General features: G+C 41.7%; 1 protein-coding gene across 1 annotated transcript in view; it reads left to right on the forward strand.

Annotated features, from left to right (window-relative positions):
• Nucleotides 1–17,551, forward strand: part of LOC306877507 (5-azacytidine-induced protein 2-like) — a 29,945-nt gene that overhangs the window by 5,585 nt on the left and 6,809 nt on the right. The window contains exons 3-7 of the mRNA XM_079429290.1: nt 6,385–6,501; nt 6,588–6,687; nt 7,677–7,819; nt 10,924–10,985; nt 12,311–12,441. Of these exons, the coding sequence (XP_079285416.1) occupies nt 6,385–6,501; nt 6,588–6,687; nt 7,677–7,819; nt 10,924–10,985; nt 12,311–12,441 (553 nt within the window). The remainder of the gene's footprint in view (nt 1–6,384; nt 6,502–6,587; nt 6,688–7,676; nt 7,820–10,923; nt 10,986–12,310; nt 12,442–17,551) is intronic.

A 17,551-nucleotide genomic window follows, 5' to 3' on the forward strand; every position in this document is an offset into this window, starting at 1 on the left:
AAAAAGACCCATCTAAATACCCATGGGATTTGCAATCGTTGCCTGTGTCTCCACCTAAAGGATGGCCGTTGCAACCCGAAGTTCCTCTGCAGTAAAATGGACTGCCGCAAAGAAGAGCCTCACCACTATCTGCTCTGCCCCAAGTCTATCGCTCAAGAAAAAGACACTGGCAGAGAGGTGCAAGGTACCAAAAGGGTGGAGAGAAAAGGCCTCGGACTGACCAGCAAGCAAGAAGAGCTCCTGGCGAAAGTCACTCCGGAATTAAGAGCAGAATTTAGGAAGGCATTTTCCAACAAAGCCTTAACCACGATCTGCACTGCTGGAGGTGGACTGAAAGAGTATCCAGTTATAATGATGTTACTGGAAGTGACAACTAACTCAGGCCAGCTGATAGGCACTCTTATTGATCTTGCCTCTGATACCAACTACATAACAAACAACGCTGCCCAGCGCCTTGGACTGATTGGTGAGTGCATCAAGTTAATTGTCCATGGAATAGGAGGGATGAGAACGACAGTTACAACCAAGAGGTACTCCCTGCGACTAAGAGTGAAGACCATCAAGGGGACGGTAATGGAACACAAATTGCTCTGCTACGGCCTGGAGAGTATTGCGGAGATAAGTCAGCTTGTCACTCCGCAACAACTGCAAAAGATCTTTCCTGACGTCGCTATTGAAGAGCTGGTCCGCCCTGAGAACATCGATCTTCTGATCAGCCACAGGGAAGGTCGTCTAGTTCCACAGCCGTTCAAGTTGGAGGGAGATCTAGTCCTCTGGGACGGCCCATTGGGCAAAACTGTTGGTGGTACTCACCCTGACCTCTTCGAGGTAGTCGATCTAACGCTGCACCAGTCTGAAACTCACTTTGCAAGGTCTATGAGAACATCCTCAAGGGTGTACAAGGAGGTTGTTGTAGACACCAAAGACCTGAGTGAGAACCCAATGAGGATGGAAGAAGTGACCCTCAGCAGCACCACTACTACGAATAAGGAGGTGTTTGATTGGTTCAAGTGGGATAGTATTGGAGCAGCATGTGACCCGAAATGCGGGAGCTGTAAGTGCAGCAAGTGCCCTCCTGGAGGCAAAGAGATGACCCTTGGAGAAGAAAGGGACTTAGAAAAGATAAAGGACTGCCTCTTTTATGTGCTAGCGGACAAACACAGTGACGCCCCACACTGGGATGCGGCCTACCCATGGAAAGTAAGCCCAGCGATTCTGCCAGATAACCGCCGAGCAGTGGAAGCAACCTTCCTGAACACAGAGGCTCGGCTGGCTAGAGAACCTGTGTGGAAAGCGGCATATGGAGAGCAGATCCGCGAGATGGTATCAAGAGGAGCAGCCATTGAGTTCACGAAAGAAAAGATCAAGGGCTGGAACGGCCCAATCTGGTACATCAGCCATTTGGTTGCCCCAAATCCCCATTCTAGCTCAACGCCAGTAAGGATAGTCTGGAACAGTAGCCAGGAGTTTAAAGGGTTGAGTTTGAACAACCTCCTGCATAAAGGCCCTGATGTCCTCAATCCAATCCGAGGTGTTTTGCTGAGATTCAGAAGCAGATTGTATGCTGCCCTTGGCGATGTTAACAAAATGTATAATTCAGTGTGGCTGAAGGACGAGGAGGTCCACCTCCATCGATTCCTTTGGAGGGATAACCCCGATGATGAAATCGGTGTGTTTGCCGTCGTCAGGGTCAACATCGGCGACAAGCCTGCCGGATGCATCGCTCAGGTTGCCATGAGAGAGACGGCAAACCTGCCTCAGTTTACATCTATGGTTGAAGAGCGCCGGATCCTGACAGAGGATTGCTATGTGGACGACATCTTGACATCGCATGATGATCTCCAAACTCTGATCAGGATGACCGAAGGAGTAGAAGAGATCCTAAAAGCAGGTGGCTTCTCTCTCAAGCCCTGGATCCTGACAGGCCAAAGTGGGAGGAGTGGAAAACCCACTGACTCCAGCAACGTCAGGTCAACAGAACCCAAGACCCTAATACTCCCCAACCAGATGCGGGATGAGGAGAATAAGGCATTGGGATTGGGATATGAACCCGAATCTGACAAACTCCGTGTGCTGACGTCGGTGAACTTCTCAAGGAGGCGAGGAAAGATGAGGATAGGCCTGGATCTACGAGAGGATGAGATCAGAGGCAGCACTCCCGACCCTCTCACCCGACGCATGCTGCTGAGTCAGATCGCAGGGTTCTATGATCCCATTGGCCTGGCCTCACCTGCCAAGCAACGAGGAGCGATGCTCATAAGAGAGTCTTTTCAGGAAGCAGGAAGAGACCATTCCTCCAAGGACACCTGGGACGATCCTCTTTCACCACGTCTTCGAGAGGCTGCAATAAAACTCTTTGAGCAATATGTGAGGCTAGGCCAACTAAGATTCAACAGGAGTCTTACACCCCTTGGAGCTATAGGTCACCCGATGGGGATTACGTTTTCTGATGGTAGTGAAGCTTCCTATGGAGCCGTTCTTTACTTACGGTGGCAGACAGAAGATGGAGTCGTAGTGAAGTTGGTTGAGTCTAAGGCCAAGCTCACCCCTCTAGACCAGAAAGGTGATGTCATTAAAGCAGAGCTGTGTGGGGCTGTCTTTGCATCCCGCCTGAAGACATACTTCGAGAAGCACTGTTACATTAAGATTGATCAGTGGATCCATTTTGTCGATAGTCAGACAATCCTGGGAGCTATCCAGAAGGATAGCTATGGTTATCAGACATTTTTTGCAAACCGGATTGGAGAAATCCAAAAGGCCGGATCAGTAGAGAGCTGGAGGTGGGTCGAAGGAAGACAGAATGTCGCCGACCTCATCACAAGGGGGGCATTCCCTGAGGAGCTTGCTGAAGGATCAGTCTGGCAGGAAGGCCCAGAATTTTTGAAGTTGCCTGAATCAGATTGGCCTGTGAAAACTGCCAGAGAGATCAACCCCTCTGTTGTTGAAGAGATAGGGGGACTTCGGAGGAAGGCGTTCTCGGCACTGGTTACAACAGGAGCCCAGCCCAGGAAATGGTCAGGCCCAACTAGTGTTGCGCTTGTGCGCCTTGTGGACCCCCGAAGGTTCAGTTCACTGGCACGGTTATGCGGGACCATCGCCTGGATGAGACAAGCAGTAGAAATATGGCTGGGCAGCAGCCAGGCCCCAGTTCGGTCAAAGTGGGAGGCAAGACCATATCTGTCTGTGGAAGAAAGAGCAACAGCTTTTAAAGATCTAGCTCTTGCAGCTCAAGATGGTGTTGAGTTCCGGGATACAACCCTGGATCGCCTGGTTGTTCAGAAAGAGGAAAAGACAGGACTTTTGTTCTGCGGAGGGAGAATCCAACGCTGGAATGAGGATAGAGTGGCTGTACCGCTAATCCCATGCCAGTCGTGGCTCGCAACCCTACTGGCCAGGGAGGCACATGAAGAAAACCATGAAGGTGTTGCTTCTACCCTTCTACGGACAAGAGGGAAAGCCTGGATCATACAGGGACGAAGGATAGTTAAGAAGGTGCTGAACAACTGTGTCACCTGCAGAAAGCAAAGAGCCAAGATGTGCCAGCAAGTAATGAGTGATCTCCCTCAAGAGCGTACCAAAAGGGCAGGTCCATTCGAGTATACAACACTCGATCTTTTTGGTCCCTTTGAGGTGAAGGACGCTGTTAAAAGAAGGACAAGCAAGAAGGTCTGGGGCATTGTTTTCTGCTGTATGTCCTCGAGAGCTGTCTATGCGGACCTCACTGATGACCAGTCGGCAGAAAGCTTCCTCCAAGCATACTCCCGCTTTGTTGCTCTGAGGGGGCATCCAAGGAAACTATGGTCCGACAGAGGCACCAACTTCGTTGGTGCTAAGTTGGCTCTGTGTGAGCTGCATAAACATCTGGCTTGCCTGCAGGCTGCGTCCATAGGAGATGTAGCCGCCAAGAACGGGACTGAGTGGAAGTGGGACTTTCACCCAGCAGATGCACCCCACAGGAATGGAGCTGCGGAGGCTGCAGTGAAGCTTTTGAAGAGGGCGCTCATGAGCCTCGGAGGAACTACAGGATCTCTCACATGGGGGGAGCTCCAAACTCTGTTCTATCAGGCAGCCAACCTGACAAACGAGCGCCCAATCGATGCCAGAGCTCAAGAACAGGAGGATTCGGTTGAGTACTTAACACCCAACTCCCTCATACTGGGTCGAGCATCGCTTGGAGGAGACACCAGCGGGCTTGACCTAGAGACCCATCCCTGGCGTCGTCTAAGGGCTATTCAAATCGGAGTTGACCGGTTCTGGGCAAAGTGGAGGGAACTAGCTGGCCCAAATCTGTTCATTCGACATAAGTGGCACCGGACAGAGAGGAACGTCAAAGTCGGCGACCTCGTCTGGATTGCTGACCCAAATGCTTTGAGAGGTCAGTTTCGTCTGGGCCGGATTTTGACAGTTTATCCTGACAGTAAAGGAATTGTCAGGGATGCTGATATTGTAACATGTACTGGCCTTCCTGTTTCCTTGGTGGATGGCAAAAAGAAGAGGAGTTCTTCACTGCCAATGACAGTTATTAGAAGAGACGTGAGAAGATTGGTGGTCCTTCTCCCGGTGGATGAAACTCATCCACCCTAGCCACCTTGACACCTGCCTCTTCCTGAATCCCTCTTATCCTGTACACCGCCCTATCCCCCTGGCCCAAACCCATCTCATTTACTGTCCAAACCCCTTTCACCTTGTCACCGCCCTTGCCCTTGTTGGCTGGTTGGTGCAAGCCTAGCGCTGCCACCATGCCCATCACATTTGCACATACATGAAGAAGTTAGAGCATGCATATCCCATACCTCGCATACCCGGGCAGTATACCACACGCCTGCCATAGGGATGTGATTGACTTGGACATTGGACTAAGCTGCTGCTCTTCCATTTGGTTGTGCCTTTATCAGCCACTTATACATAGACATTGTGCAAAGCTGTGCAAAAAAAAAAAAAAAAAAAAAAGTGTATATATACACACATGTATAATTTGTGGAAAGGGGAACCAAAAGAGGGTGTCATTAAGAGGGGTCCGTTGAGTGATTTTGGTAAATTCCCTGGATTATAAGATCAGGAACTTAAGTGGGAGGTGTTGTGTTTTCTGTGGAGTTTTGTCATTTGTTAAGTTTTGTTATTTAAATGTTTAATGTTTAAATCTACTTTAAACTAGAGCTACCAATGTTGCAATTTACACTTTAGCAGCCAAATAGTGCAGTGCCTCTTTAAGAAAGGAGTGTGCTGTGAGCACATGTGACCGGTATTTACTACGTGAAAAGGAAGCGTGAGATTCATTCAGTTTGTAATCATTTTCAACCCGGTGTGCAGCCACTTGGTAAACTCTCTTAATCTCAAATGTTTTCTTGTCTACTTTAATGATGTATGTTTCATGTTGTTTGCTGTCGCCATGTTATGTTGTTGTACTGCGTTTATGTCCGTTGCACTTTAAAGATAACACTATTCCGCTATTCTCCGGTAGATCAAAGCAGATTAGTTTACTGATAGAGATAACGCTATGCGCTGTATGAGTTATAAATTGACGAGGTGGCGAAGCCGTGGGATTAACATTTAGATTCATAACATTATTATACTATACGTGTTCATTTGTATTTACTTTATTTAGTTTTATAATGTTTGATGAAGTAGGAATCGCGGACTTCCTGGTTTGCCGCGGGGCATTTTGGGAGCTGTAGTTTCCTGCTTACAGAAAAGATTGCATGCATTTTGCATAGAGTTGTGGTAGGACTTGAGTATGATGCATAATGTTTGAAGTGTAAATTGTGTACATTTAAATTATGAAATTATTATTATTATAGTATATTAATGTTATTTATATTGTATTTTGATTAATGTTATTTATTGTTGCTTATTGTTATTGGGCTGTTGAGGTAAAGAACTGGGGCTGGTTGTAGTATGCACATGGAAATTGAAACGTTGTATTTCTTGTTATTTCAGGTTTATTACCTGGTTATCCTTTTGAACTAAAAATAAACAAGCAAATGTGGAATACCGAGTAATATCCTCTTTGTACACTGGGTTGCCCTTTCCGTGGGAAGAAAACGGAACAGTTACAAATAAAATATTAAATATTTTATTGTTGAATTATCAACATTTTTATATTATTCTCACTAGTAAATATTATTAGTAAAATACCATAAAATCTTATATATTTATTATTAATATTTATTTATTTAGTTTTAAGTAAAGCAAAAGTTGACACATTTGGAGCCAGTGATCACAAGGGTCTGAAAACTGAAATATAAAGCTGGAATTATTCATGTTCAAGCATTTATGTGGATCATTCACTAAAAGCTGTTTATTCCTGCTGTGACGTGTTTAAATCATCTGTTTTGCATTGATTCGGCTCTCAGGCTTTCAGTGGTTTTGTGTGTTTTTCCACAGCATTTCCGTCCTGAAGCGCCTCCATCTGAAGGACCACAGTACATGAACAAAGCCTTCAGTGCGTACCGCGGTATCTACATAGAGAAGGAGGACTTACAGACGGAGCTCAATAAAGTGGTACTTCAGCTGCTCAGCCTCCTCATGTTTGATAGTCAAACCCTCACGAGTGCAGATAATAAACTTATTCCTGCCTTTTCTTCCAGAAAAAAGAGAAGCTGGATTTAGAGAGGATTCTGACGGAGCAGCTGCAGGCCAAAGAGCTGGAGCTTCTGCAGCTCAGATCAGAGATGGAGACGAGCCAAGGTGACGTTTCGCCTTTAATCTCGCTTTATTGAGTCAGTAGAACACAATCATGAGTGTTTCTGAAGAGCATACTGTACAAAATCCCTGGATAATGGAGCTGCAAATGCTTTCTGTATTATCCATTTATTAAATAATAGTACATTTTAAATGATTAAATAGTAGTATTAAATTATTAAATATTTCTTATATTATTAAATTACTAAATTATTTTATGATTAAATGTTGCTAGTAAAATATTAAATATTCTTAATAAAATACAGTAATAATTAAGGTATGTTTTTTTAAAATGTTTCTCAATAAATTTAATTATATTAAGTCTTATTCAGTTATCAGCTATTATTGCAATATTAAGGTATATAATGTTATTAGATTGTTGAATTAATAAATTATTTCTATATTATAAAATGTTACTAGTAAAATATTAAATATTTGTTGTAAAATACGGTAGGAATTAGGTGATGTTTCCCAGTAAATGCATAAAATTATTTAAAAAAAAATTATTATTACACTTAAATGTTATTATTTTAAATGAAATATTATTACATGATTAAAGTATTAAATATTGTGTTGTTGACTTATTAAATTGTTGTTGTTAGTAAAATAATAAATGTTGAATTATTAAATTATTAAGAGTGGCTAGTAAAAATGTTATGTTGTGAATTATTAATTACATTTTATATGATTAAATGTTACTAATAAAATATTATTAAAATATTAATACTAGTAAAAACCTAGTTTAAATAACTAACTTTCTCAGTAAATGAACACAAAAATGATACTTAATAATTTTTATTCTGGTATAGCAATGCATATAAACTGTAAGATCTAGCCAAATATATTTTTACTAAAACACTTTAAAATTAAATATGACACATTGAGGCTGTGATGACAACAAATTATTAACATATAGTATATTGTGTATATTCAGTATGGCCTGTTGCACTGAATATTGCAGTTCAGCAGGTATAATGCTGTGTTTCTCCTGTCAGTGATGAAGAGTCTGACGGATACGACCGATTACTGGCAGGTGGACAGACGCGGCAGTGAAATGAAGATCCACTCTCTGCATGAGCAGCTGGAGCGCTTGCAGTTAGAGAACGACGCACTACACAAGCTCTGCAGGGCCGGACAGGTGCGTCTCCACCCCTGCGCTACACCTGTGTTACACACCCGCTACAACTACCCTACACCTGTGTTACACACACGCTACACCTCCACTACAACTACCCTACACCCCTGCTACACCTGTGTTACACACCCACTATACCTGCACTACACCTACCCTACACCCCTGCTACACCTGTGTTACACACCCACTATACCTGCACTACACCTACCCTACACCCCTGCTACACCTGTTACACACCCACTATACCTGCACTACACCTACCCTACACCCGATACACCTGTTACACACCCACTATACCTGCACTACACCTACCCTACACCCCTGCTACACCTGTTACACACCCCCTACACCTCCACTACACCTACCCTACACCCCTGCTACACCTGTTACACACCCCCTACACCTCCACTACACCTACCCTACACCCCTGCTACACCTGTTACACACCCCCTACACCTGCACTACACCTACCCTACACCCCTGCTACACCTGTGTTACACACCTCCTACACCTGCACTACACCTACCCTGCACCCCTGCTACACCTGTTACACACCCCTACACCTGCACTACACCTACCCTACACCCCTGCTACACCTGTGTTACACACCCACTACACCTGCACTACACCCCTGATACACCTGTTACACACCCCCTACACCTGCACTACACCTACCCTACACCCCTGCGTTACACACCTGCACTACAGCTGTTACACCCCTGCTACACCTGCACAACAGCTACCCTACACCCCTGCTAAACCTGTTACACACCCCCTACACCTGCACTACACCTATCCTACATTTGCACTAATGCTGTTACACACCCTACACCTCCACTACACCTACCCTACACCCCTGCTACACCTGTTACACACCCCCTACACCTGCACTACACCTACCCTACACCCCTGCTACACCTGTTACACACCCCCTACACCTGCACTACACCTACCCTACACCCCTGCTACACCTGTTACACACCCCCTACACCTGCACTACACCTACCCTACACCCCTGCTACACCTGTTACACACCCCCTACACCTGCACTACACCTACCCTACACCCCTGCTACACCTGTGTTACACACCCACTACACCTGCACTACACCCCTGATACACCTGTTACACACCCCCTACACCTGCACTACACCCCTGATACACCTGTTACACACCCCCTACACCTGCACTACACCTACCCTACACCCCTGCGTTACACACCCGCACTACAGCTGTTACACCCCTGCTACATCTGCACTACAGCTACCCTACACCCCTGCTAAACCTGTTACATACCCCCTACACCTGCACTACACCTACCCTACACCCCTGCTACACCTGTGTTACACACCCACTATACCTGCACTACACCTACCCTACACCCGATACACCTGTTACACACCCACTATACCTGCACTACACCTACCCTACACCCCTGCTACACCTGTTACACACCCCCTACACCTCCACTACACCTACCCTACACCCCTGCTACACCTGTTACACACCCCCTACACCTGCACTACACCTACCCTACACCCCTGCTACACCTGTGTTACACACCTCCTACACCTGCACTACACCTACCCTGCACCCCTGCTACACCTGTTACACACCCCCTACACCTGCACTACACCTACCCTACACCCCTGCTACACCTGTGTTACACACCCACTACACCTGCACTACACCCCTGATACACCTGTTACACACCCCCTACACCTGCACTACACCTACCCTACACCCCTGCGTTACACACCTGCACTACAGCTGTTACACCCCTGCTACACCTGCACAACAGCTACCCTACACCCCTGCTAAACCTGTTACACACCCCCTACACCTGCACTACACCTATCCTACATTTGCACTAATGCTGTTACACACCCTACACCTCCACTACACCTACCCTACACCCCTGCTACACCTGTTACACACCCCCTACACCTGCACTACACCTACCCTACACCCCTGCTACACCTGTTACACACCCCCTACACCTGCACTACACCTACCCTACACCCCTGCTACACCTGTTACACACCCCCTACACCTGCACTACACCTACCCTACACCCCTGCTACACCTGTGTTACACACCCACTACACCTGCACTACACCCCTGATACACCTGTTACACACCCCCTACACCTGCACTACACCCCTGATACACCTGTTACACACCCCCTACACCTGCACTACACCTACCCTACACCCCTGCGTTACACACCCGCACTACAGCTGTTACACCCCTGCTACATCTGCACTACAGCTACCCTACACCCCTGCTACACCTGTGTTACACACCCACTACACCTGCACTACACCCCTGATACACCTGTTACACACCCCCTACACCTGCACTACACCTACCCTACACCCCTGCGTTACACACCCGCACTACAGCTGTTACACCCCTGCTACATCTGCACTACAGCTACCCTACACCCCTGCTAAACCTGTTACATACCCCCTACACCTGCACTACACCTACCCTACATTTGCACTACTGCTGTTACACCCCCGCTACACCTGCACTTCACCTATCCTACACCTGTGTTACACACCCGCTACACCTACACTACACCTCTCCTACACCTGCACTACACCTGTGTTACACACCCCCTACACCTGCGCTACACCTTTACTCATGGCTGATCAGAATTTCAGAGCGGGTTTTTGTCATGCCAACATCAAAGTTTGTCTCATCAACAAATCGCATGATATAAATTCTAATTCATGTTTGCAGCTCAAACAGGCACGTCACATGCTGAATTTAATGAGTCAAGCTTTATTATTAAATAAAATATATAATATGATGAAATATAATGAAATGTATATTATAAAATATAACAAGTTGCAAATAAATGTATTATATTTAAAATAATACATTATGTACATTTATTTGTATCTTATATATAATACATTTATTTTACATTTTTATTTTTATGAATAAAATTTATTTTGAATAAAGTATAACATTGTAAATAAATGGCTCATATTTATATATAAAATAATATATGTAATATTTATTTATTTAATTTTATATATACATTTTATTATTTAAATAAAATATAATACATGTCTCATGATATTCTTCTCTTTACAGGATGCTTGTGAAAACTGTGTAGTTGATGAAGATCAGTCTCATGAAGTTTTGACAGAAGTCAGGTATTTATGACTAATTTTTGCAGAATTTTTTCCTGTTTATGGTGTTTGCCGTGCTGCAGGTGTCCACTAGAGGGGGTGATTGTAACAAAAATGCGATGATCAACGAAATGACATTTATCATTCAAATAATGGACACATATTTCATTTTCACCAATGTAAATCAAGGGAGGGGTTCCCACAATTATAGAAATATATATTTTTTTCTTTCTATTTTTCTTGGCATTTTTATTGTGAAGACATGCACTACCAGTCAAACAATTTTGAACAGTAAGATTTTTAATGTTTTTTAAAGACGTCTCTTCTGCTCACTAAGCCTGCTTTTATTTGATCCAAAATACAGCATAAATAATTTTACTATTTAAAATAACTGTTTTCTATTTGTATATATTTTAAAATGTAATTTATTCCTGTGATTTCAAAGCTGAATTTTTAGCATCATTACTCCAGTCTTCAGTGTCACATGATCCTTCAGAAATCATTGTAATATGCTGATTTGCTGCTCAGAAAAACATTTATTATTATTATTATTATATTGAAAACAGCTGAGTAGAATTTTTTTTTCAGGTTTCCTTGATGAATAGAAAGTTCAGAAGAACAGCATTTATCTGAAATACAAATCTTTTGTAACATTATAAATGTCTTTATCATCACTTTTGATCAATTTAAAGCATGCTTGCTAAATAAAAGTATTAATTTCTATAACCCCCCCCCAAAAAAAAGCCTCCAAGCTTTTGAATAGTATAGTGTATAATGTTACAAATGATTGGTATTTCAGATAAATGCTGTTCTTCTGAACTTTATATTCGTTAAGGAATCCTGAAAAAACATGTTTTTTTGAGCAGTAAATCAGTATATTATTATGATTTCTGAAGATCATGTGACACTGAAGACTGGAGTAATGATGCTGAAAATACAGCTGCAGATCACAGAAATACATTACAGTTTAACACATATTCAAATAAATAAAAAAAAGTTATTTTAAATGGTAAATATTTCACAATATTACTGCTTTTCCTGTATTTTGTATGAAAAGCAGGATTGGTGATCAGAAGAGAATTCTTTAAAAAACATTAAAAATCTTACTGTTCAAAAACTTTAAAGTGTTTCTTCTTAAATATTTCTTATGTATAGTAAAACCTGCTAAATAACTAACTAAAAAATATATATATATATATATATATATATATATATATAAAAAACTATATAGACATATTTGTAAAAAACCCTTACATACACAAGCATGCTGCATCACGTTAACAATAGCTCAACTTAAAATGCATAAAGATGAGTATTATTAGTAAAAGCTTGATTTGTGTTGTGTTTAGGACGATGGACATCGTTCGGTCGTATCAGGACGTCCTCAGTGAAGTGTCCTGTTTGCAGTCTGCCGTTCGGTCTCAGTCGGAGCTGGTGAGGAAGATGAGAGACAGACCAGCACTGCCCGTCTTCAGACGAGGTGAGCTCACCAGCGCTCTTACACTGACATAAGAACAAGCAGAGAACTTCTGTTAGTCATTGAAGCTTTCTACAGCAGAATAACAATATCAGAATCAGAATGAGCTTTATCGCCAGGTATGTTTATGCATACGAGGAATTCGTTTTCGTGACAAACTTCCACAGTGTAACAGGATGACAGTAACAGGATAATTAAAGAATAAAAATAGAACGGGTAAATAAGGAATAACAATATACAAATTGACAATTTTGCATGTATGGGTATAATATGTGCAAATTTGAAATGTAAACTAAGTATGTGCGTTAGATAAATAAATGTATAAGTGTGTAAATAGTAGTGCTGTCAAAAGATTAATTGTGATTAATCGCATCCAAAATAAAAGTTTGCTTACATAATATATGTATGTGTCCTGTGTTTATTTAGTATGTGTATATATAAATACACACACACATAGAATATATATTTAGAAAATATTTACATGTCTATATTTATATTCATAAAATATTTCTGCTCGTTCATTCTCGTGAGTGTCTACATTCCACCGCAAGCGCACGTGAGCTCAGCTCTACAGAAACTCGCTGATCTGATCACAGAGAGTGAGCAACAACACCCAGACTCTGTTTTAATCATTCTCGGGGACTTTAATAAAGCAAATCTCTCCCGTGAACTGCCAAAATACAGACAGCACATCACATGCCCCACCAGAGACAGTAATATACTGGATCACTGTTACACAACAATAAAGGAGGCATATCACTCTGTTCCACGAGCAGCTTTAGGACTCTCTGATCACTGTTTGGTTCATCTTATTCCGACCTACAGGCAGAAACTTAAATCTGCAAAACCTGTATTAAGAACTGTTAAAAGATGGACTACTGAAGCAGAGCGGGATCTACAAGCCTGTTTCTCTCTCACTGATTGGACTGTTTTTGAAGCTGCTGCCATCGATCTGGACGAGCTCACGATCCTAACAGGACTCATCTCTTCTACAACAATGACAAACCATGGTTCACTGCAAAACTCAGACAGCTCCGTCAGGCCAAAGAAGATGCTCACAGAAAGGGGGATAAAGTCTTGTACAAACAGGCCAAATACACACTGGAAAAGGAGATCAGAGTGGCAAAGAGGAATTATTCTGACAAGCTCAGGAAAAAATTATCTTCCAGTGATCCTGCTTCAGTGTGGATAGGAATGAAGGATATCACCAGCTACAAAACACCACCCCCCAGCACTCTGGAGAATCAACACCTGGCAGACGACTTGAACGACTTTTATTGTCGTTTTGAAAAAACAACCCACATCCGCCCAGAACACCTCTTCACACAACCATTCACACCTCCAGCAACCCCTCTTTCCCCCACACCTACAATTCAAATCAGCGAAGAAGATGTGTGCCAGGTCTTCAGGAAGAACAAAAGGAGGAAAGCACCTGGTCCAGATGGTGTGTCACCAGCCTGCCTAAAAACCTGTGCTGATCAGCTGGCCCCCATCTTCACACAGATCTTCAACAGATCACTGGAGCTGTGTGAAGTCCCCTCATGCTTCAAACGCTCCATCATCATCCCCGTCCCAAAGAAACCCAAAATTACTGGACTTAATGACTACAGACCTGTGGCCCTAACGTCTGTAGCCATGAAATCATTTGAAAGACTGGTTCTGGCTCATCTGAAGGACATCACTGGACCCCCTGCAGTTTGCCTACAGAGCAAACAGGTCTGTGGATGATGCAGTCAACATGGGACTGCACTTCATCCTGCAGCATCTGGACAGACCAGGGACTTATGTGAGGATCCTGTTTGTGGACTTCAGCTCCGCTTTTAACAACATCATCACGGAAACCCTTCAGAATAAACTAACCCAGCTCTCCGTTCCCACCTCCGTCTGTCAGTGGATCAACAGCTTCCTGACAGACAGACAGCAGTTAGTAAAGCTTGGCAAATTCACATCCAGCACTCGAACCATCAGCACTGGAGCTCCTCAGGGCTGCGTACTCTCCCCACTGCTCTTCTCCCTCTACACCAACGACTGCACATCTAAAGACCCCTCTGTCAAGCTCCTGAAGTTCGCAGACGACACCACACTGATCGGCCTCATCCAGGACGGTGACGAGTCTGCTTACAGACAGGAGGTTAAGGAGCTGGCTGTCTGGTGCAGTCTCAACAACCTGGAGCTTAACACGCTCAAAACTGTGGAGATGATTGTGGACTTCAGGAGAAACCCTCCTGCATTCCCCCCACTCACCATCATGAACAGCACTGTGACTGCAGTGGAGTCATTCAGATTCCTGGGCACCACCATCTCTCAGGACCTGAAGTGGGATATTCACATAGACTCCATTGTCAGGAAGGCCCAGCAGAGGTTGTACTTTCTTCGCCAGCTGAGGAAGTTCAACCTGCCACAGGACTTACTGAAACAGTTCTACTCTGCCATCATTGAATCCATCCTCTGCACTTCAATAACTGTCTGGTTCAGCTCAGCTACCAAATCTGACCTCAGAAGACTACGGAGGGTAGTCCGGACTGCTGAGCGAATCATTGGTACAACCCTCCCCACTCTCCAAGAACTGTACTTATCCAGAGTGAGCAAAAGGGCTGGTAAAATCACTCTGGACCCCTCACATCCAGCACACTCCCTCTTTGAACTGTTACCGTCTGGTCGACGCTACAGAGCTCTGAGCACCAGAACGACCAGACACAGGAACAGTTTCTTCCCTCAGGCAATCCATCTCATGAACACTCAACAATAAACGTGGAACACACAACTATAATACACTATCCATTCACCACATTCACTTATTTTATTTTTATTTTCTCATTTCTAATTACTTGACCTGTACATACATAGTTGTCTATATTATATATTGTGTTTTTGCTGCTTTGTACATTGCCTATTTGTATATTATTCTTTTATTATCTGTGTCCTGTCCTGTTGCTGTCTTTCTGTTGCACTGTGGAGCTTCTGTCACTACAACAAATTCCTCGTATGTGTAAACATACCTGGCCAATAAAGCTCAATCTGATTATGATATAATTTATATTATAAATAAATATATTTAATATATAAAAATAAAATGTTTCTGAAATATATACATGCATGTGTGTGTATTTATAGATACATAATAAATATACAGAGTACACACACATATACATGTAAACAAACTTTTCTTTTGGATGTGATTAATCACAATTAATCATTTGACAGCACTACTATTTATACACTTATACATTTATTTATCTAAAATAGTATAAAATATATAAAATAGTTTTTTGTTTCTGCCGCAGAATAAAGAACTAAATGTAATTGTCTTTTTATCTCACAGTTTTGACATCTATGTCTTCCAATTTGGATGTTTCTTCTCATTAGTTTCGCAGTTGTAAATCATAAACTTTGAGTTTAGATCTCATAATTCTTAATTTTTCTTGCATTTTTTTTTTTCCACCACGAAATAAAAAGGAAATTGTTATCCCAAAATGATCTCACAATTTGAATGTTTCTTCTCAGAATTGTTTTATATTTTGCAATTGTAAGATATAAACTTGTAATTGCAACTTTTTATCTCACAATTCAATTTTTTTATTTTCTCAGAATTGTGAGTTTATATCTTGCAATTTTAAGTAAATTTGTAATCGTGATTTCTACTTAATTCTGACTTTTTTCCCTCAGAATTTGTTTAGAAGTTAATATCTTTCAATTAAATTTATTTAGGCAAAAAAATTTTATAGGCAATTATTTTTTTTCTTAATTTTTTTTTCTCGAAACATTTCGACTATATTCTCGAAACATTTTATTTATTTTTTTTCTTCGAAACCTTTCGACTTTATTCTCGAAACATTTAGACTATATTCTCGAAACATTTCGACTTTGTTCTCGAAACATTTTTATTTTTTTTCTTCGAAACCTTTCGACTTTGTTCTCGAAACATTTTTATTTTTTTTCTTCGAAACCTTTCGACTTTGTTCTCGAAACATTTTTTTTTTTTTCTTCGAAACCTTTCGACTTTGTTCTCGAAACCTTTCGACTTTGTTCTCGAAACTTTTCGACATTGTTCTCGAAACCTTTCGACTTTGTTCTCGAAACATTTACATTTTTTTTCTTCGAAACCTTTCGACTTTGTTCTCGAAACATTTTTTTTTTTTTCTTCGAAACCTTTCGACTTTGTTCTCGAAACCTTTCGACTTTGTTCTCGAAACTTTTCGACATTGTTCTCGAAACCTTTCGACTTTGTTCTCGAAACATTTACATTTTTTTTCTTCGAAACCTTTCGACTTTGTTCTCGAAACATTTTTATTTTTTTTCTTCTAAACCTTTCGACTTTGTTCTCGAAACCTTTCGACTATATTCTCTAAATATTATGATTTTAATCTCGTAATTTTAGATTTTTTTTATTTTTTTAACGTGGCACTAAACGCCATCGTAATATTGCAATTGTAACTAGCAATTGACCTTTTCTTACACTTTTTTTTTTTTTTTTTTTTTTTTTTTTTTTCAGCCACAGAATTTTAAAAAATTAAAGGTTATTGCAACTTTCATCTCATAATTGACTTTGTTCTCACAGTTGCAAGTTAATGGTTCTAGAAACTTGCAATTTCTGAGTCAGACTTGTGACATATAAACTCAGAATTGCGATTTATTATAATTATTATTGTTATTTTGAATGGTAGTGTATCAAACTTTTGAATGGTAGTGTATCACGGTTTCTTAAAAAAAATATTTGGCAGCACAACTGTTTTCAACATTAATAATAATAATAATAATAATAATAATGTTTCTTCACCAGTAAATCTCCTTTCAAAAACATTTAAAAAAATCTTTAATCATTCCAAACTTTTATAGAATAGTGTATCTATAATATCGGTAGCATATCAGTAAAAGGATGAAAAATATCAGGCAGGATGATATACATACATCACACACCTGAGCTATTAAACAGGCCATTTTAATGCACTTTTCAGACTTAAAGAATAAACACTTCTGCTATCTGTCTGTATTGATTTGCACATGTAGTTAAATGATCTTGTGATGTGACTTGTGCTGTAGATTCATTATGAGGTTGGCGCTTTACATTACTGTCATTGTGTGTGTGTGTGTGCTTCTCGTCTGTCTGGGATTG

This window comes from Barbus barbus, assembly GCF_936440315.1.
Source record: "Barbus barbus genome assembly, chromosome: 12".
Taxonomy (NCBI): domain Eukaryota; kingdom Metazoa; phylum Chordata; class Actinopteri; order Cypriniformes; family Cyprinidae; genus Barbus; species Barbus barbus.